This window comes from Pinus tabuliformis, chromosome J, assembly GCF_031772625.1.
Source record: "Pinus tabuliformis cultivar Carrire ecotype Pingquan chromosome J, CPIR1, whole genome shotgun sequence".
NCBI lineage: Eukaryota > Viridiplantae > Streptophyta > Pinopsida > Pinales > Pinaceae > Pinus > Pinus tabuliformis.
Window position 1 is genome coordinate 36156837 of NC_142295.1, and position 23496 is coordinate 36180332.

Genomic DNA, 23496 nt, shown 5'->3' on the forward strand with positions numbered 1-23496 from the left:
CATTCCAGCCACCAACACCAAGAGCAAGACATGCTCATTAAGCTGGACATGGCGAACGCCTTTGATCGAGTAAGGCATTCTTTCCTCCTCCAAGTTATTTCTAATTTTGGTTTCAGTTCTGATTTTATAAAATTGACTAAAGTATGTATAGGATTGCCTTGGATAGCCCCTTTAGTAAATGGAAGGTCGACTAACTACTTCAAAGCTTCGTGGGGCATTAGGCAAGGCTGCCCACTGTCCCCCTTCCTGTACATTATGATGGCAGATTCCTTAAGCAGAAAAATTACAATAGAGAAGCTAAATGGGACACTTGCAGGCATTAGGGCGATAAAAGGAACAATACCAATCAATCATGCCTTGTTCGCCAATGACTCTATCCTTATGGGAGGAGCCTCCATTAAAATTTCAAGGGCTTTCAATGAAGTTATCCGATGCTTTTGCAAAGTTTTCGGAGCTATGGTCAACAGGAGTAAAAGTGCTGTGTATGGTTGGGCAGTAGACCAGTAAACTATTCTTAGGTTTGCTCAAGCCCTAGGCTTCACAGGCTACACCTCTTGGGACAAATTCAAGTACTTAGTCCTACCTTTATCATTGGGAACTAGCAAGGCCCCTCATTGGATGGAATCAACAAAATCAAGGCAAAAATGATTGTGTGGGGCGACCAGTGGCTTACCTCAGCCGAGAAGCTCATTCTTGTAAAATTTGTTCTCTCCTCCCTTCCAATCTATTAGGCTTCGTTTCTTTTAGCTCCAAAAATTATCATCGAACAACTATCTAAGCTGATTCGAAATTTCCTGTGGCAAGGAGGAAAGGGGAATAAAAAAAAATTTCACCTAGTAAGCTGGGACATAGTGAAAAGGCCACTATCTGAAGGTGGACTTCAGGTAAGAGACCCCGGGTTGGCCAATCTGGCTTTGGGAGGAAAGATTCTCTAGAAAATCTTCTCAAATCAACGACATCCTATAAGTCAAGTTCTAATTAAAAAGTATCTACATGGGCTCTCAATAAATAATATGGATGAAGGAGCTTCCTGCAAAGGAACCACTCTATGGAAGCTATGCAGCCGAGGCTGGGAGTTCTTTAAAGACCATCTCTACAGAATCCCTGGAAATGGAAAAAGAATTGGGTTGTGGGAAGACAAGATCATGGGCCTCCAACCCCTAAAATTTGCCCCTAAAATTGCAGATTTACGTGATTGGCTCATTCAGAATGGCATCCACAAGCTGGCTGATATATGCTCTTGGGACTCTGGAGGGAATTGGAGCGAATGGGTTTTCCATCGCCTCCCTGACTGGCTACTTCCTCAATTACATCTCTTCCTAGCTAAGATCTCAGGTCTGGCTCCGGTGCATCTCCATTCAAGGGACAAGTGGGGTTGGGGGAAGACCGAAGCTTACTTAGCATTGCAGAGCTTTGTTGCTCTTAAAGAACATCAACCTCAGATCCACTCTACTTCGTTTTTGCAACATGTTTGGGACCCCTTTGGCCTCCCAAAGTTTAAGTTCTTCTGCTGGATTCTCATGCACAAAAGGGTCCTCACTGGAGATAATTTAGTGAAATGTGGAATTATCGGACCCCATAGAAGCCCTCTCTGCTACACGGATCAGGAAACGATTGAACATCTGTTCATTGACTGCCCTTTCACTCAAGAAGTATGGTTGCAAGCAATGCTCGAGCTCAATGCTCAAATTCCAATGCAACTCTCAGTAGTTAGTCTTTTTGTCTCTTGGAAAGAGCGTTCCCCTCACGCATTGAAGAGCAATTCAACATGGGCCAAAATATGGAATGCAATTCCAAAATACATCTGCTAGGAACTATAGTTAGCTAGGAATGAAGCCATCTTCAATAATAGATTACAATTTCCCAATGTAGTGGCTGCCAAAGCCAAAGCACTGTTGTTGGAAACTTACGAAAATCAACCTCATAAGCCAGACAATACGCTCCCCCCTGAGGAGATCAGTTGGCTAGGTGAGTCCCTGAGGTGGGCCAGCAATAAAAGGAACCCCTCTCGGCCTTGCCCCAACCCAGAGTGGCAGCTTCAGATCTCCGAGTTGGAGTTTCAAAAGTGGTGGAAAAATCAGGGCAAAGTTACGATATTATTTGACAGAGCCTCTAAACGAAACCCAGGGATATCAGGAGAAAGGGGTGTAATCTACTCCTCATATGGGCATAAAAAGGACAACTTTAGTTGGGGCCTAGGTCAGAGCACTAATAACCAAGCAGAGATTCTAGGATTGCTCAAAGCATGCTAGCTTGCTCAAGGAAACAGAGGGAAAAGCCTTAAAGTCTTCGGGGATTCGGGAATCCTGATAAAAATCCTAAACACAGGTGATTATCTTAATAGCTCAGTTCTCAACAAGACCCTTGAGAGACTCAAGAAACTGCTGCAGAATTTCACTACGAGCTCTTTCTACCACATCCTCCGAACTCTAAACAAGGAAGCCAACACAAGGGCAAACATGGGATGTATCTTAGCCTAAGGTGCTCTACCAAAGAATGATGAAGCATCAGAACAACATCCTATTTCTTAACAGAGAAGACCGAGTAGTGCAAGATCAGGGCATCCCTTGCTACACCCTCCATATGCAAAAATTCAGTCTCCATGACTGTCGAAAATCCAATGCAAGAAACATACAATCGAACTACACCTGAACGCTGATGATCGCACTGCCTTCATATAATTCTGCTCCAGCATCACAGATAGAACCTCATATTGGGTCTGTCACTATTAATTATGACCAAACTCAAGCATTCAATATTCAAGCAACGAGATTAAGAAGCGGCTCAGCAAATTTTCCATACACAGAGGACTCAGATCTAACGTGCTGCAGGATTCATTTTTGGGTACTGTCAGGCTCGCCTCATCCTATCAGAGGAAAATGTAATATGAATATAAGTTGTCTCCCCTGTTTTTTAGGCTTATATGCATTGACCAAGGATCTCTATGTAATCTCATCATAAACAATTGTACAAGCTGGTTCTCTGCGAATGCCCAATGGATCAAGTCGGATTTTTTTGATGCTGAACCGCCTGAAAGCATATAGCTGAAGCACAATGTAATAGTGGTTGTTTGGCTCAGGCCCAACCTTTCTTCTCCAAATAAAAATCAACCATTCTTTTTAAAAAAAAGAAGTCATTCACTTCATCAAATAAAATATCATTACCAGGTTTGGCATTCTTACGTCACTTGTGTTTGACAATGCAACTTCCTTTTTGTCATTAAAACTTTATGAATCTGCATTGGAAAATGGTATTGTTTTAAATCACTCATCTAATTATTACCCTTAGGAAAACAAATTAGTTGAATCTACAAATAAGAACTTAATTCGCATTATTAAGAAAATTGTTTACTCTTAGCAAAGGAAATGTCATAATGCATTGATGAATGCCCCTTGGGTTGACCATGTTACCCCTAAGCCCTCTCTGAAGACCTCACCTTACTTCCTCGTTTATGGGAAAAGAAGTTATTGTTCTTCCAAACTTGTACCTCCTGACCTTACATCTTTCCGAAGAGTACCGAGGTAAACAATGTCTTGTGTTTAAAGTAGGATAGACACCCTTCTTAAACTTGAGGAAGAAATGTGCAAGGCAAAAGAAAAATTTGTTGTGCACTAGAGTCATATCAAATGTTGGTTTAGTGAGAAATCTGCGGGGAATAAGGAGTTTAGTGTGGGAGACCTAGTATTGAAATGGGACAAGGCCCATGAAGAGAAAGGTAAACACACCAAATTTAAATCCTTGTGGATTGGACCCTATACTATTCATGAAAATATTGGACACCATGCTTATTGTCTCTAATCCTTAGATGGGAGGACTGACTCTCTTCCCGTTAATGGCTAAGATCTGAAACATTATTTTCAGTAGCAACCTTTGGTTGTGTTTCTACCCATGTACATATTTATTTCCTTATCTATCTTTTGTTTTGTTTTTGTTCATATCATGTCTTTCCATTTCTTTCTTTCCTTTGTTCCGGTCAGTGTATTTAAATAAGACCTTGTGTGGAAGTGTCTTGTTTGGTTTTGGAAAATGTGGTGAAAGTTTTAAAGGGCATTGCGACATCCAATGATTCTTGGCCAACTTTTGGTCCCTCTTCTTTTCTTGGGTCTAATATCTTTAAGGTCAATGACGTCTGAATGGAAAATATGATTCATTTGAAAGGAAATATTTAAGTAGAATCATGATGTTTGTATCTATTTTAGTATCTTAATTCCTTGACTCGGTATTGTAATTAAATGGTGTTTTCGCCTATAAATTCAATCAAGTAGAGAAGGGAAAGGAGAAAAGTAAAAGTGAGCACATCAATTTTAGAGGTAGATACAAGAATCTTTGCAAAAGGAACAAACTCTCTTGCTTATAAATAATTTGGTATCCCTCTTCCACCTTGGTGATATAAATGCCGATAAAATTCCAATGAGCACATTGGAAATAAAGTAAGGGGTGAAAGAAGAGAAAGGATTCCTGCGTAAAGAGGTGAAGCAAGCAACTTCACCAGGTTACTAAACAGGGTCGCTTGCAATGAAGAAATTCCTGTGTTCCTTAAAGTGGCTATGTCGTGGTAATGAACAGGCTTGTTGGTAGCAGAGCAACACCATAGATGGAACTAGAACTTTGATCATCCTAAACTCGTGAATATATACTATCCTGCTCCCCTATTGAAACAATTGAGATATGGAAAACCTTTTAAAATTTGTGTTTGAATTGATAAAGGGAATAGGAGATACTACACCTATAAACGAGATAAGTGGGGAAGTTGAGGTGATCCACACATTGAATCAATACTTCTTGAAAGGCTAGACTTTGTGCTCAAAGCTAAACTTGAATAAAGAAGCTGAGGTTCCTCCAGTGAAACGTCAAGTGTTGTCGATGCTACAACACCCTCCAAATTTTTCCTACATTCAAATTTTCGAGCCTCCCATTGATCATGTGAATAGTAGTTTTGAGTTGTTAGAGTGATCCTATACTTGTTATCTATATTTTCAAGTTCATTTCTAGATAAATCTAGTGTTTCCTTTTGTTAGGGGAAGTGTCATCCTTTGTGAAAGGTAGTTCTGGAACACCTTTAAGAGGCACCTCCAATGCATTCTACTGCATTAGTGGATCTTATCTATAATAAGGACATGCATTGGACACATTCCCATGGAATTGTGCTCTTTCACTTTGCATCTGATACTTGTGTCGTAAAGGGTTACATCTTAAGTGTCATGCTTGGAGATAAGTGTCACTTTGTTGTTGTTTCAATGAATAAAGGTTGATTTTGGGTATTTCGCATCTTATTTTCATGTGGTTGATCATATATGTGTGTGTGATCATGTTTAAGACTTTTATATGCTTCTACTCTTACTCTCTTGTCTCACTGATCTCACACTTAGGCAATTTTGGATTTTTCTTTGTCCTCACAACCCATGCAATCAATGATCAAATTTTAGCCTCCAACTACTACGCACTACACATTCATAAGCCATAGTGATGAATTCCTTATCTCCTAGAACTGTGCACTATAAAATCCTAGAGGACAACCTCCTTCAACTATGCATTAAGTAACTTCAGAGCTTAGTCACTTAGTCTTGCTAGTTACACTTTCTCAATGCGTAATTCTACTTGTCCCTTCCTTGCCTTTCACATTGTGCACTTCTAGTGGAAAATGGGGTCATTTTTGGACCCTTGTAGAAGCCAACTACGCAATCCCTAGAGCCTCCTCCTCAGTTACTATGTACTGCGCAGTCACAGTGCCCAAGCATTCATCCTTGTCTCCTGAACTTGCCCACTGTGCAATCCTTGACTTGCCTTCTCCATTTCCATTTTGCACCGCATAATCACAGTGCCAAGACCATCACTCCCTACCTCCTAACACTACACATTGTACCCAAGAATGCCTCTCTCCTCAACCCTTGCACACTATCCCATCACAGTCAGCATGTTGCATGATAAATAAGGTAGACTAGGTGATTTTGGGACTGATATTGTCTTGCCATGAATGAGCTTCATTTGCAGGTACTATCATCCTAACATGGAAGATAATGTTCAAAGGGATCATCAAGGAGAGGTTGTAAGAATACACTTGTGGAGACAAATCACAAAGAGATCATCATACAAAGAGATAAAGGAACTTTGAACTACGACAGATAGATGACAACTCAAGAAGATTTGGAAGACTCTGATACTATAACCAAACCCTTTGGAGGGTGAAGATGAAGTACAAGAAAGATCTATCATGAAGAGTTGAAGACATAGTAGAAAAGGAAAGAACTTGGCATTGATACACTACAATTAAGGCTTATGTCACAGTCGCCAAATTATGGCCTCTCAAAGTGTTATCATAAAGTCTGATGTTGTCCATGTATTTTTCCACAATTTTTGGAATGTAATTTTGTATTTCCAAAAATGAGAAAATGTAAAATGTGTGGAATCTTAAGGGCCACAAAATGAATTTTGAAAGTCACTAGAAATTCCTAGAGTCATGTAGAAGCTCTAAAGTCACATGGGAGCTCAAGATTTTGAATAATATGACACATATTCACAGAGATTATCCCGATTATACACTATTGTGAAATACATGCATAATACATAACCTCCTCTACGTTGATCATCAATTTACAGAAGCAGAAACAATAACATGCGCACATAGAAGCATCAATCACACATATCAACACAGTATTTTCCCGGGGAAAGCATCTCGCTAAAAACCCCAACTATCCGTATATTATATTGATTGAGAACATGTAACATTACATAGTACAATACTCCTCACAAGTACTCAATACTATCTCCACCTGTTACACACAATACAACTCAGATCTGATCTCCAGATCTCCTCTGCTGCTTGGCCTGCCTCCACTGCACAATCCTGCAAGAGAATGAATGATGAATGGCTGATCCAAACTCCTATTTACCTTGTGAAAATCACTCACACTAGAAATCACGTGAGCACAGGCTATATCATTGGGCATATGCAATTCTCATGGGCATACTCAATCCTTTGATTGTGCAAAGTCTCATGCACAACTATAGTCAGAACTGATAGCAATCTCAACCTCTAACACCTGTCTCCACTGAACTGTACATGCACTGAGTTAACTGATGTATTCTTCAGTTGCATTATGAGTTAATAATTAGTGAATTAATTAATAACTAATTCACACAACTCATCACTTAGTCTATTGGCCAGATAGACTAAATACAACTAGTTCAACTAAGTCAAACTGAACACAACTCCATTAACTGCTCATCCAACTCCACAGAACTCAACCACTTGAGTTCTAACTGATGTCCTGCATGCAATAGCTCAACTGACCCACAAACAAAGCGTATTTCCTTCTAACAGCTGCATGTGCCACATCTGTAGCTCAAATTGAAGTGCTCCAAGAGGATAAGATAAAGTTTATAGTCTAAATATTATTATGAGACAATAATATTTGACTTTTCTTTTTTTGACTAATAGTCTAAAAATAGACTCTGATCACTCCTGCTGTGATCCAAAAATAGAAGTCCATCTATTTTTCCCAACATGACCAATCATCCATAAACAACATCCTGCAACTCATAGACCATGATCCATATGTCTAAAAATAGACTTTGCGCCATAATTTGCCTGCGGGCCCACTTAGTGAAGGCGACTCCTTTCCACTAAGCTCCATCATCTTGTTGCACACTTTTCAACAGGGAGGTCAAGAGTCACATGTGAGGTGGAGAGCCACCTCATTTGTTATAAATACACCCTCATAGCTCAAGCAAAAGACTTTTCACCTTAGCTTCTCAAGCCAAGCATAAAATAGAAGATCATCCTTTTGAGGAGCAAGTGCTGGCTTAACATTCCACTATTGGAGCTAGTGATGCATCATTGTAATTGTGTATCTTGGAACTTTCACTTAATGATTTGAAGCTCTCAAAGTCGAATCACTTTCTTGCATATAGCATGAATGTTGTAAGATTATTTTTTCATTTTTTGCGATGTATGTTTGTGTTTATACATGCTAAGGAAAATGAACTATTTCGTTGGGTTTAGTATCTATCTTTGAATTGTGCGTCTCTTATTTTCATGATCATAGTTTCTTTGTGAACTATTTCACAAGATATTTATGATTCCTTATGATATATGTGTGTGTCTTTATTAGGATAATACTATTACTTTTGTTATAAAGAATCACTTTCTCTTTTCTTTCCATGAAAGAACCTTTCTACACTTAATTTCTCACCTCAAAAGTATATGCGTACTCCCTTATGTTGTTTATTTCAGGCAAGGAAAATCATTAAGCTTATGGCAACTGATAGTATTTCCCAGATGGGGCTCCTATTCCAAACGGTGTGAGGTCTAGTTGGGACATCATAAAGGGGAGACCCCTTGTTTGTTGGTGGTTTCAAACACTATCAACAACTCCATACAAATCATAATGAATCAATGCAATTTTTTTACGTGCTTTGGAAGAATAATCATGAAAGGTGTGTTTCCTATGTTTTTCTAGGATACAAACATCACATTGCTTCAATTTCCTTGGAATAGTTGGAAAATGAGAAACACCATTCCTTTTCAATAAATGAACATTGTCATAACTAAGATGTCCAAATATTGCATGTCATAAAAGGTTGGATAGGAATTATCCTTCATTGTATTGATAACTACATGAAAAGTTCTTCGCACAAGCAAATGTTTCTTGCAACTTCAAAAATATTTCCTCATCTATTGTAGTCATGACAATTGTGTTGTTTGATGCTTTTCTTATCGCAAATTTACTTTCAAACATATGAATGGAGTGTCCTTGTTGGCAAATGTGAAAAAGGGACAGTGGGTTCATCCACAGTTCTGGAAGGTAAAGTACATCATGCAAAAGAAATTCAAGAAGTCCAAGAAGTTTAAGCCCAATGGTGACTTGAGACTTGAGACTTGACTTGTTTGCAAAGTATATTGCTCCATCTACATTGTCATTAAGGTCTTTAAACAAGTCTTTGTGGAAGTTCATATGGTAGGTTGCACTTGTAGCATGCAACCATGCATCTTTTCCAAGAAGAAAATGAAGTATGAAACAATTCTTCAGTTGCTCCAATATTGCAATGAGAAACATTCTAATGTGCAGATTTAGGTACTTTACTGTTTATTGAATTTGGTATTTTATCTTTGTCTTATTTTCATTCTTACTTTTTTCTTCCTAAATTAATTTTGCATGAGGATGCATCATGTCCATTTCTATCACAACAAATGTAGTGGAGATCATAACTTTATCCTTGATGGTGTTTACCCCCTGCCTTTATGATTCTTCCTTCCACATCCTCTTCTACTGCCTCTTTCTTTAGGAGAATATCATGACTGATTATTCTCTTTTTATTCAAGGCACCATTCTTCTTCAAGGGACTGAGAAGTTGTCTTCCTCTTCCCAAAGGCTTTCTCTTGTCCTGCAAACTTCTATGCAAGAGTGTCAAAAGTAATATTATTGAGTTGGGAACTAGCTTATAAGGATTCAACATAATGAGAGTATGTGGGATAGAGGGCTTTGAAAAATGCCATAAGAGGAATGTCCATTTTAATTCTAGTTTCTTCTACATCATGCATGATGTCTCTAATATCTAAGGCTAGGGCCAAGGGGTCATCATATTTAAACTTAAAATTAAAAAGCTCAATCATCAATCAAACCACTTCCAATTGCGAGTCTGAGTCATATATATCTTTTAACTTCTTCAACACATCATAAACATTTGTGACTGGAATAATATGTTGACTCAACTCTTCATTTACAAAAGTAGTAACTAAGGCACGGGCCTTGTTATCCTTATTCTCCTAAATGGTTAGCTCCTTATATGATGTGGGCTTGGCAAGTGAATTGTCAACTTATCCTTCACATATGACTTTCTATGCCATTAAATATGAGAGTGTGCATGAAATTTTTGGACCATTCTTGGTAGTTCTCCTTGCTAGTGATTAATACTCCAACAATGGAAATGAGAGAATGCATCTTTGTTAACCTGGCACGTATTCTATGAACTAAGGCATTAAACAATTTCTTCAAAAGAAAATTCACAAATAGATATACAATGGGATTACCAATAAAAAGAAATGGAAATGTGGTATGAAAACCTTTGGAGACCACTAGATGATATCTTTGAAATATAAAGTGGCACCAAAAAAAAGTGATGCCAATACCAATTACGCTATAATGACCTTTCAAATTTTCATGTGTAAAAAAAAAAATTGGTGCCATAGCAAGATTCTCTAATCGTAAATAACATAATCAGGTCAAACCATGATTGCAAATAGGATGGCTACAACTAAACACCGCATCACCATGACTTACACCAAAATCATACCACCCTAAAACTCTACCTGACGTTATTCTTGATTAGTCTCTCACTCACAAGGAACCTCACAATGGGGGGCTTGAGCTCTATGCTTATGGGAATCCACACAAGAAACAACACCTTATTACATAGAGCCACTAGCACCAAGGTTCCTACGCCTGATTTTAACAGTTCAAAACTATCAAGCTTCCCTTTCGTGGGTTTTTCACTTTGAATTTATTCATTAGTTTCCCTTGAATCTTTGTCAAGGGCGTCCTTAGAGTGACTATATAGGCCTATTTTGGCATGCAAAGACTCTACATCAACGTTATTTTCTATGGATATATAAAGAAACCTTAAGGAATGATGGTCATGATGGAACCTTTCACACATAGACAACAATGATGGAATATTCATGGGAAAAGAAAAAAACTAATGGAATATATAATTCAAAAGGAAACCACAAGAATCACTGCCATAAACATCCAGTACAAAAGTTTCCCTATGGACACCGAAAACATCTTGATACATGTAGAGCCAAAGTTGCGGGTCAAATAAAAGTGGTATAAATACAAGTAACTAGGCATCAAAGCGGCTACGATGGCAATAATCACTCTATGGAGAGGCCATTGGAAAGGAACAAGCTATCATGTCAGAGACATTATGCTGCTCAGGTGTTATTTATATGTCATACTTAGGCGTTACGATTCCATTGCGACCAATGAAATGGGTATGAAATGGATGTTGGTTTGTTATGGAAATGATTGATTGATTTGTATTAATGAAAACAAAAATATATAACATGAAGAGGAGTGAATTTTGGGAATCATATTCCTATTCTAACTCTTCATTTTCCTTTATTTACATATTTACAATTTGCTCCCCCAATTCCTGAGTACTAGGTTTCTAACACATTCAAAGATATTTTAAGCCATTCATAGATGTACTCTTTCATATGTGAGACAATTATATGTTGCTTTACTTTCGATGCAATATTCCTTCTTCAATTTTTCTCAAATATAGGCATAAATGTTCAATTATTGACATGTGGTCTTTGTTATCATTGATAAATGTAACTAACCATTTCTTGATCTCTTCTTTTGAGAAATTTGCTAGGCTGTCAAACTCATTACCTCATGATGTCTTATTGATGCTCAATTCTTCCTCTAGTTGGTCCTTTAGAATTAGCATGGAATCTCTAATTATTCGTGGGCCTTCTAGGACTTGGACAACCTTGATTGCTTTAAATAAATCATTGCTCCTCACCTATTGATATGTATGCATTCAATCACAACATTTTTCAACATTCAAATCCTCATAAACCATCCTACCTTGATCTACTTTATTTTCTTCCCAAAATGGAAGCCCCTACTGAATTTTCTGAAAACCATTAATAGTAGTGATTTTTGTAGTGAATGTAATTAAATCATTCTAAGAAAAATACCAATTTGTTCAAGGTCTTTCTACAAGTAGTCAGTGAAAGAGGAAATCTTTTGAGAGAGATTTCGTAGGTACAAGCATATATCCCATGCTTTTGAAATAATACTTAGTCACTTATTTATGTTCTTTGCAACATAAGTTCTGATACCATTAAGTAATTTAATTTCTTTCTTGACTATGTTGGGTGTGTCATTGGTAATAGGTGGTGCTTATCCTAGAGCTACAATAGCCAGAGGGGGTGTGAGTAAAGTTCCAGGACTCAAGGATTTCTCAAGCTCATTTATTTTCCCTTTTATTCATATATTTTCAATCTCTTGCTTTGTAAAACAATGAGCACAAGCATACCCAATGGTCATATGCAACTTCAGAAGCCCAAAAGGTCACACTCCTAGTACATCCACCTCAATCCTCCATTTTTTTGTTATTTTCTTATTATGGACATGAATTTTTTCACTTTGTAACTTCTTCCTAACCTTATGGTAATGGTCGTTGTGCATGGTTAATGATCATTCCTCAAATATAGTTGGCTCTTTGGTAGTTAGCTCCTCCACCATCTTATGAATTTATACCAAATGTAATTTTACCCTGTCAAGGATTGTAGCATTATCCACCTCCATGTCAATGGGTCCCTCGGACTATTGGGATCCCTTCTTACTAGAGCTTTTGTTTCTTTTTGATGAAGTAACAACATGATAGTTGTCCAAATCAACATAAGGGAGAGATCATCACCATCATATCCTATATAAAATCATCATTACTCTCTCCTCTACTTGTAGTTGTCCCTTGTCTTTTGCGTACAGAGGAGGATCTCTGATGAATTGAGTTGATGAAAATGATACATTTTTAGGATTCTTTCCTATTTTTCTAGGTTTGCTCCTGAATTGGTACTAAATTGTGTAACTATATCATCATTGTTTTCCTCTTAATGTCTCCACTTCATTATCTTTGATTCCTTCCATGATTCGAGTAAACACATCAACATATCTTACCAATGATAAACGTTGAGAAAAAACCCTTTAGGGTCAAAGCCTTTTACTAGTTTAGTTGCTTTCAAATTGAAGGACTTAAGTGTCTCGAATATCTAAACTTAGTGTGAATATTTCTTCAGAACAACTTCAGCTATCTTGAATGGTAATTAAATAAACTATTTATTCTTCTTCCCTTCAAACAAAATTGACCAAGAACAATATTATATGCATATGTTTGTAGCAATAATATCTATCACATGCAAACACAAGGAATAATAGGGGACTTCCTTGATACCCATAAAGTTGTATATATGTGTTACTCTCTTCCTACAAATATCCCCATTTTCCTTTCAAGAAATCTTGTGTTTGTTCAGTCATCCTCTATGGTTTGAATCTAATTAATATATGTCTAAATTCACTGAGGAAATTATCTTATATGAGGCAAAAGTGAAAATGTACTTTATGCTTGCCCACGGTGCGTAGAGTAGATGGTGACATGGCGTTATACTAAGGCACTTTGTGGTGTATAGGTCACCAGTTTAAAACTCCACGCCTTAGAAATTAAATAGCAAAGCAATGCAACACATAAAATATCATTTAAAAACAAACATAGAAAAGCATAAAACAAGAGAGACATAGATATATGTGGTTTACCCAATTTGGGCTATGTCCATAGAGAAACAACCAGTCCTTCCTTTATATTATCCAACAAACTAAAGGGATACAACCTAAAACAAATCCATTGTAACTTCCTCTTCACTCTCACACAATGTCCTCTCTTTTTCTCACACTGAATAATACATAACCGAAATACAATTCCCTCATATAAACTAAGGGTTTCCTTCTAAGAAAAAATCCCTAAAATAACATAATTTCAACAGTCATATCTTCCGCTTAATGAACGACCCAAACCGACTACGAGATTACAATATTTTACAAGGCAATTTTTATCTAAATTTTTCTTTCGAGGGTGATGCCCTCGAACCCCTGCCTGCTAGTGGGGGGGAAGTTCCCCCACAACCCCTTGTCAGGGACTACAATCCAAACATGATTGAAACAAGACCTTCAAATAAGGAAGATAATCAGGCTCCTCGCCCAACACTGTGAGCAAAAATCCAACATTGATAAGGGTTGGTGTGGCCTAGGCTGGGTGTGATCCATGGGTGGTTTTGATGGCTTAGATGCCCATAGATTGCGGCTACTCAAGCCTCAGGTTAGGCGTTCCATTCATCTCAAGACTCACATAACCTAGCAAACAAAAAAAGAAAAGAAAAGGTACTTTATGCATGCATAAATGGGATATTGTGATTGCATTGATTTTGTCTCAGGGTTCACATTACTCTTCAAAGGCATGCCATTGAGAAAATTACAATAAAATGTTATTATTACCAGGCAAGTTGTCATAAATAATATTTCAGTCTTAAAATAATTAACCAATTGAAAGGAAATATACTTGGAAATTACCTCTACCTAGTCAAAGATAGTCTCCTTCTTGAAATAAAATTATAGAATATATTAAACTGACCTAGGTATGGGACGTTGAAACTCATCCCATTATTTGTGCAAACAACCAGGAGCAATATTTGTAATGTCATGTTAACACTAAGATATTAAGATATGTTACGAAACCGACTCACAAAATAGAAGAAGAGATAGATCAACGACTTCAAAATAAGCCTCTTCAAGGGGGAAACCTCCTTTACATTACACAAATGAACAATTCGTTGATAATACAAATGTCAAGGCCTCCTTTCTATATATAGGAGTCTAAGTGGTCACAATATAATCATAGATGACATAACAATAATAATGTAAGGGCACAACAATAACCATAGTGGGCTTCTATGGGGCACAATAATAACAATACGGGGACTACATAGGAACAATAATACAATAAGGGGCTACACTAGTAGTATAGGGACCTAACATGCCTCTCTTCTTCAAAAAGTGTTTTCCTTAATGCTTGAGTAGTTATGGATGCTTCTTTATAAAATAATCATCCTCCCATGTGGAATCTTCAGCGGGTAAGTTCTTCCACTTGATGAGATACTCTGAAATTGATCAATTTCGTAGTTGTTGCGTTCTTGTTTCCATGACTACTTTAGGTTTCAACATGATTTTAACAATGTAAACTTTGAAACGAGAACTATAAACTCAAAACGAGAACTCTAGCCAAAAAATCCCCCAAAAACATGAAAAATCAACTTGAAAATGAAAAGAGTTGATGCTGGAATAACACTTTTTTTTACTTCTTCTTCTTTTTTTTTTAGGGCAAATTTTCAACATGTTTTAAAAATGGCAGTGAAAACCAATTTTTTTGTGCAAAAATTGTGCTAAGAACACCCTGAAAACGAAAAGTGTTGATGTTGAAATAACGTTTGTGCTTTTTTTAAGGATAAATTTTCAACATTTTGAAAAAATAACGTAAAAGATTTTATCATGACTCCGAAAAACATTAAAATTTCAAAAGAATAATGAAAACATAAATTTAAAAATAAAAACAATGAAAAAAATAAATAAAAAAGTAAATAAAAATATATATTAAAAAAAAAAACATAAAATTAAAAAAAATGACAAAAAAAAACAAATATATAAAAAAGACAAAAAAAATCAAACATAAAAAAAAGAAGGAAAATTAACTAAAAAACACAAAAAATTCAATCATAAAAATGTTAAAAAAGAAAAACAAAATGAACGTATAAAAGATAAGAATTAAAAAATTAAATAAAAATTAAAAAAAATAAAGAAATAAATAATAACAAAAAATTTTATTTTTTTAATCTTTTAAACCATACATTTTTATTTTATTTATTTATTTATATTTTATTTTATTTATTTAATTTTTTTTTTTAATTTTTATTTTTTAACTTGGTTTGTTTGTTTTTTTTTTAGTTTTAGTTTTTTTAATAGTTTTTTAAAATTATTGTATTTTTATTTATTTATTTTTATAGTTAAAAAAAATAAAAATAAAATTTAAACAACAATAACCAAAAAAATTAAAACAATTTTAAATAATTTAAAGACAAAAAAAATCATAATTAATTAAAAAATTTAGAATTGGAGGGCGGCACTGAAATCCAATCTTGAGAATTGGATCCGATTCTCAAAATCAGATTTCAGCCTCGCTCAGGGGCCCGAGGGGTTGGGGGAGCGTGGTCGTGGGCAGGTGGAGCTGCACGCAGCTTTGCCTGCCCAGTGCTACACCCGAGGCCCTTGGGCGGGGCTGAAGTCCGATATCAGACTTGAGCCCCACCCTCCATTTTTCTTTTTTAAAGTTTTGTAATAATATTTATTTAAGATTTTAATATTATTGTTCTAAATTTTTTAATTAATTATGTTTTTTTTTTTTTTTTTTTTTAATTTGATTTTTTTTGGTTTGTTTTTTATGTTTATTATATGTTTTACGTAATTTAAAATTTAATTCTAATAGTTGTTTAATTTTTGTTAGTTTGTTAGTTTGTTTTTGTTTTTAAATTATTTAAAATAGTGTTAATTTTTTTTAATAGTCAACATTTAAAAAAAGAGAAATAAGACAACTAGAAAATTTGTTAAGTAATCAACATTTAAAAAACATTTTGACATAAAAAAATTTAAAATGTCAAAACATGTAACATTTAAAAAAAAATATCCGCAGTTAATACATTAGAAAATACAAAGTGTCAAAAATAAACCCTTTAAAAAAAGGGGTTGATGTTGCATCAACACATTTCAAAATCAACATGAAAGTCATTAACATTTAAAAACAAATATTTATATTTGATACATAAGAAAATTTAAAGTGTCAAAAATATGCTCCGAAAAAAAGAGAGTGTATTTTGAATAAGCGTTTTTCAAAATCGGATGATTTTTTTGCTACCTCAAAAAAATGGGTAATCATATCAGTTCCCATTTCAAAGTTTACATTGTTATTTTTCCTTCCTCGTCAAGTTCCGACGATATTGTTTGAACTGAGAGCTTATCACCTATAACCTTCTTTAAGCATGAAACATAGAAAACTGGGGGCACTAGGGAAGATGCATGAAGCTCCAATTTGTATGCCATAGTACCAATCTTTTGCAGCACCTTGTAAGGACCATGTACTTTAGTGATAGTTTATTATCCTTCTTAGCTTGCTTGAAGGACATTTTTTTGTATGGTTGTAGCCATAAAAATACCCAGTCACCTACATCAAAACTTCTTTCACTGCGTTGTTGACTTGCATATTGTTTCATTTGATTCTGCGCCAAAGTGACGTTATCCTTTAAGAGTTGGAGAACTTGTTGTTGATGCTCGATGTGATCTTCTGCTCCTTGAACCTTAGAATTTTTTCTTAAAGATGATGTGATGGATGGTGGATGATATCCATAAAGTGCCAATGCATTACAAGATATGGTCAGAGTCATTTCTTCTTTTTATGGGGTTGGTTCCTGGTGTATCCTCTTCTTTTGACGTTTCTTGATCCTTTTCTTCCTCCTCTTCAAAATTGATGTAAATTAATTTCTTCTCAGCATACTTATGAACTTTAGTGCATTTGTATCACAACTGTAACAAAGCCCTTTTGCTCTTTTTTCTTCCAATTGTTGTGGTGTCAACTTTGTAGGTTGTGGAAGATTAGGAGCAATAACACTTCCATCTTTATAGTGATGAGTGGTAGACTTCCTTGTTGCCATCATTTCACTTTCAACTTTTCTTGCCACCTTGAATGCCTTCTCCAATGAATCAGGTTCCCAAAGATGAACCTCATGTTGGATGTTATCTTTTAAAGTCCCTATGAAGACATCAATCCTGTGCTCCTCTAGAATATCGATTACCCTAATATTCAATTTTTGGAAGTCCTTAATGTGCTCTACCATTGAACCCTTTTGTTTGAGATTTATCGATTGTCTAAAGAGGTGTTTCTCTTTGTATCCTCATAATGTGCTATCATTTCCTCCATAAAAATGGACCAAGTGACCATTTGTTTACGAGAACAAAGTGATCGATACCATGAAAACCGACTAAGTTCTAAATATAAAGTTTCAATACGTACCTTTTGTGTGGTTTGCACATTATGGAGATTAAAATATTTATCCATCTGTAGTATCCATGTTACGAGATCATTGCCATCAAAATTCTTCATATTGATCTTTGGAATATGGCAGGTCTTCAATCCAACGTTAGATTCTATGAAATCATAATTAACATTTCTTCTGTTCTCATCATGAGTTTTCTCTACTACCTTTTCGCCATTAGGAGGCCTTTCTTGTAGTAGCTTTGTCTCATCTTCCTTTAAATATTCTATGTCTTTCTTCAAATATTCCATGCCTTTCTCCAAATATTCTTCCATACCATCGATATTAGCTTCCATGGCATAGATAAAACTATTTATCTTAGCTTCGATCACATTCTTCAAATCATCCATCCAATTTTGCTTACTAGGTGTTTCTATTTTCTTGATTCGAGTCATTCTTTTTCTTGCTTTTAGGAGCTCAATATTTAAACGACTGTAACTCTGTAATTTATGATCTCCAAGTTCTGAAATTTCGGCCTGTGGTAGCCTTCTGATTCCTCTTTCCAATCCCACAAGTCTGATCGATATTCAATTCTCCAAGAAAGAGTTATGCCCAATCTCCCACGGTGACCTGATTATATATTGGTTCAGTAGAGCGAACTTGTACGATGTGACACGTGTCACTATTTTGACCTTCGGCCCTGAAAACGATACCCAACAAAATAAAGTCCATCCTCTTTCTTTCACTTCTTGTGAAATTTGAATCTGGCACTCAGAGAGAAGGTTATGACGATTTTCCCAAGGTCGCCTATTTGAGATGGAATTCAAGAGCCTAACTTCGTCTCAAATGGGTTTTAATTTCAGCTTCTGAAGTTTCGTATAAACAACGTTATACTGAAAATTCCACTATGACCTATTTGAGATGGAATTCTGGGGCCTGCAAAAACCTTAACTTCCTCAGCTCATATCTCCAAAAATATAGCGAGACAAGATCTGAAATTCGGACAAGATGTTTAGTAGGATTTAGCTCAAATGGGTTTTAAGTTCAGCTTATGAAACTTCGTAGAAAAAAAGTTATAACGAAAATTCCACAATGGCCTGTTTGAAGCAGTGAAACCCTAGAATCCAAAGCTCTGATACCAAATGTTATGAAACCAACTCACAAAATAGAAGAAGAGATAGCCCAATGACTTCAAAATAAGCCTCTTCGAGGGGAAACCTCCTTTACATTACACAAATGAACAATTATTCGATGATACAAATGACAAGACCTCCTTTCTATATATAAGAGTCTAAGGGGTCACAATATACTCAGAGCTAACATAACAATAATAATGTAAGGGCACAATAATAACAATAGTGGGCTTCTATGGGGCACGATAATAACAATATGGGACTACATGGGCACAATAATACAATAAGGGGGTTGCACTAATAATAAGAAGGGCCTACATTAGTAGTATAGGGACCTAACAAGAGATGAAAGGTTTGTTGGAATATGCATTGATTGGACCATAAATTCCTTAAGAATAATCATACCCCCACCCTGAGAGTCGAGAAAGGAATCTTCTTAAAGTAGCTTAAGTTTCTTGTTTGGGTTCAATAACCTCAACATTCTTTTGAAAAGTCGAAACAGTGACTCGTGGCATGCCGTACAAGTTCGCTCTACTGAACTAGTATATAATCAGGTCACCGTGGGAGATTGTGCATAACCCTTTCTTGGAGAATCCAATTTGGATCAGACTGGTGGCATTGGAAAGAGGACGCAGAGGGCTACTACAGGTCGCAATTTTAGAATTGGATGATCAGAAATTACAAAGATACATCAGATTCAATATCAGGCTCCAATAAAGTGAAAAAAGGTGTTTAGTTTTTTTAAATTTTTGCATAAGCTTGGTTTGAAAAATTAGTTTGAAGGAATTCAAAGGGCATAGTAAAGCATTATTATCAGTAATTGATGCCCCGAGGAAAGAAAATTCAAACACCTAGTAGGCAACCTGAAAGCTCTAGCATGACTCAAGAAGAAGAGGAAGAAATGCAACATGATATATCAAAATTACGAGACCAAGTGCAACAAGTGTCACTTGCACAAAAAGGAACATAATCTAAGATGGATGGTTTAAAGAAAGATGTAGAAGCTAAGATGGATGTTTTAAAGAAAGGCGTAGAAGCTAAGATGGATTGTTTAAAGAAAGGTGTAGAAGCTAAGATGAATGACGTGGAAGCTAAGATGGACGATTTGAAGATAGATTTGAAGACAGTCATGGAAGAATTGAAGATAAATATAAATAAGTTGCTACAAGAAATGGTCACTAATGGTGAAAGGGTAGTAAAGGAAACTCATGATGAGAACAAAAGAAATGTTAATCATGATTCCATAGACTCTAATGTTGGATCGAAGACCCACCATATTCCAAAAATCGATATGAGGAAGTTTGATGGCAAGGATCCAGCAACATGGATATTACAGATGGAGCAATTTTTCGATCTCAATAATGTGAAAAACACACAAAAGGTATGTATTGCAACTTTATATTTGGAACCAAATCAGTTTGTATGGTATCAATGGCTTTGCTCTCGTAAACAAATTATCACTTGGGCAATTTTTACGGAAGAATTGACAACACATTATGAGGATACAAAAGCAACACTTTTTTTAGCCAATTGATAAGTCTCAAACAAAAGGGTTCAATAATGGAGCACATTGAGGAGTTCCAAAAATTGAACATAAGGGTAAAAATATTCCAGAGGAGCATAGGGTTGATATGTTCATAGGGACTTTAAAGGATAATATCCAACATGATGTTCGCCTTTGGGAACCTGATTCATTAGAGAAGGCATTCAAGTTAGCAAGAAAAATGGAAAGTAAAATTATGGCAACCAGGAAGCATACCAGTCACAACTATAAATATGGAAGTGTTGATACCCCTAGCCTTCCACAACCTATAAGGTTGACACCACAACAATTAGAAAAAAAAAGAGCAAAAGGGCTTTGTTACAGCTATGATAGCAAATACACTAAAGGTCATAAGTGTGCTGAGAAGAAATTATTCTACATAGATTGTGAAGAGGAAGAAGAAAATGAGCAAGAAAGGTCAAAGGAAGAGGATATACTTCAGGAACAAAGCCTAGATAAAGAAGAAATGAATCCAACCATATCTTGTAATGCATTGGCTGGAATTACCACTCCTCAAACCATCAAGATAGAAGGACAAATCAAGAAGAAAAAGGTAATAGTGTTGATTGATTCAGGAAGTACCCACAATTTTATTCAATGTAAGGTAGCAAAGGAATTGAATTGCTTCCTATATCCAACACCAGAGTGTCAAGTGATGATTGCAAATGGAGGAACGATAAATTGCTCTGGAAAGTGCCATAATATCAAGTTATCCATGGGAGAATATGTATTGACTAGCCCAATGCTTTCCATTCCAATGTTAGGTGCTGATGTTGTACTAGGAGTCCAATGGCTACAATCCTTGGGTACAATAGCTTTTAATTTCAAGAAATTTTCATGAAATTTTCTGCGGAAGGAAAGGAAGTTGAATTAAGGGGTATTGCAGGGAAACCGGGAAACATAATCAGCTCTAACGGTATGACAAAGCTTCTAAAAAAGGAACAAAGAGGTGTAATTGCACAATTATGTTTGCTAGATGTTTCCACATCGGAATCATCTATTTCTCCAGATCTCCAAAAAGTCTTGGATAATCATTCCAAGGTATTTGAGATTCCCAAAGGTCTCCCACCTATTCGTGATCATGATCATGCTATTCATCTGATTCCAGGAAATGTTCCTCCAAACATCAGGCCGTACAGATATCCCTATGCCCAAAAGAGTGAAATTGAACGTATGGTTGCAGAAATGCTAGAGGCTGGTATAATTCAACCTAGTCAAAGTTCTTTCTCTGCTCCAGTAGTATTGGTGCACAAGAAGGATGGATCATGGCGCATGTGTCCAGATTATAGGGAGCTCAACAGGCTCACTATTAAAGATAAGTTTCCCATTCCTGTCATTGATGAATTATTGGATGAATTGCATGGATCAATTTACTTCACCAAGTTGGATCTTCATTCAGGATATCATCAAATCAGAATGAAGACTGAAGACATTCCAAAAACAGCATTTAGAACTCATGAGGGTCATTATGAATTTTTGGTCATGCCTTTTGGCCTTACCAAAGCACCTTCTACATTTCAAGGTTTGATGAATTCCATTTTCAAACCCTTCCTTAGAAAATTTGTGTTAGTATTTTTTGATGATATACTAATTTACAGCAAGTCCTGGAAGGATCATGTTGAACATGTTGACAGGGTGCTACAACTATTGGAGGAGAAACAATTATATGCAAAAAGATCCAAATGTTTCTTTGGAGTACAAGAGGTGGAATATCTGGGTCATATTGTATCTCATGAAGGAGTTAAAGTAGACCCTAGCAAAATTAAAGCCATTAAGGAATGGAAAATCCCCACATCCATAAAGCATCTGCGAGGATTTCTCGGGTTGATAGGGTATTATCGCAAGTTTGTTAAGAATTATGGGAGAATAGCAGCACCTCTAACAACATTATTAAAGAAAGATGCATTTTCATGGACTCCCGAAGAAACAAAGGCCTTCGAACATCTTAAAGAGGCAATGTGCCAAGCACCGGTCTTAGCTACACCAGACTTCACAAAAACCTTTATTGTAGAATGTGATGCTTCAGGAAATGGAATTGGTGTTGTTTTAATGCAAGATGAAAGACCCATTTCTTTTGAAATCCGTCCAATCAAGGGAAAGTTTTTACACAAAGCTATTTATGAGAAGGAAATGTTGGCAATACTACATGCACTTAAGAAATGGTGACCCTACCTAATGGGAAGACACTTCAAGGTAAAAACGGATCATGATAGCCTTAAATACTTTTTAGAACAAAGATTATCCTCTGAAGAGCAACAGAAGTGGGTCACAAAGATGTTGGGTTATGACTTTGAAATCATCTAAAAAAAAGGGAAGCAAAATGTGGTGGCAGATGCACTCTCAAGAAAGGATGAGGATGTGGAAGCGTTGTTGTGCGCCATTTCTATTATCCAACCAGATTGGATAAATGAAGCAAGGGAGGAGTGGAAGAATGATGAAAAAGTGTGGGCACTTATTCGAAAGTTACAACAAGATTCCAGTACATCTGATACATTTCGCTGGCAAAATGATTCGTTATGGTACAAACATCGCTTATACCTCTGTAAGAATTCGCAACTCAAGCAAAAGATTCTTATGGAATTGCACACTTCTCCCTTAGGAGGGCACTTAGTATTTTTAAAAACTTACCACAGGGTTAAGACGGAATTTTTTTGGGATGGCCTTAAATCAGATATTCAAAAGTTTGTGGCGGAATGTTTGGTTTGCCAACAAAATAAAGTTGAAACAATTAAGACCCCGGGTCTATTACAACCTTTATCCATTCCAAGCCAACGTTGGGAGGAGGTTTCAATGGATTTTATCACAGGTTTACCCAAGTCTGAGGGAAAGAGTGTCATCATGGTGGTAGTTGACAGACTTACCAAGTATGCACACTTTTGTGCATTATCACATCCATTGAAAGCCAGTACAGTTTCTACTGCATTTATGGAAACAATTCAAAAGCTACATGGAAACCCAAAGATTATTGTAAGTGACAGAGATCCCATTTTCACTGGAAATTTTTGGACAAAATTATTTTCTTGTCTTGGTACTCAGTTAGCTCATAGCTCATCTTATCATCCTCAATCTGACGGGCAAACTGAGATAGTAAACAAATGTTTGGAAGGATATCTTCGTTGCTTTGTATCTGATAAACAAACACAATGGGTCAAATGGTTGCCTCTGGCTGAATGGTGGTA

General features: G+C 36.2%; 1 protein-coding gene across 1 annotated transcript; it reads left to right on the forward strand.

Annotated features, from left to right (window-relative positions):
* Positions 1–1013: 1013 nt before the first annotated feature.
* LOC149225310 (uncharacterized) lies at positions 1014–1811 on the forward strand. The gene has a single exon (XM_089379910.1). The coding sequence runs from the start codon at positions 1014–1016 to the stop codon at positions 1809–1811; it is 798 nt and encodes a 265-aa protein (XP_089236036.1).
* The last annotated feature ends 21685 nt before the right edge of the window (positions 1812–23496 follow it).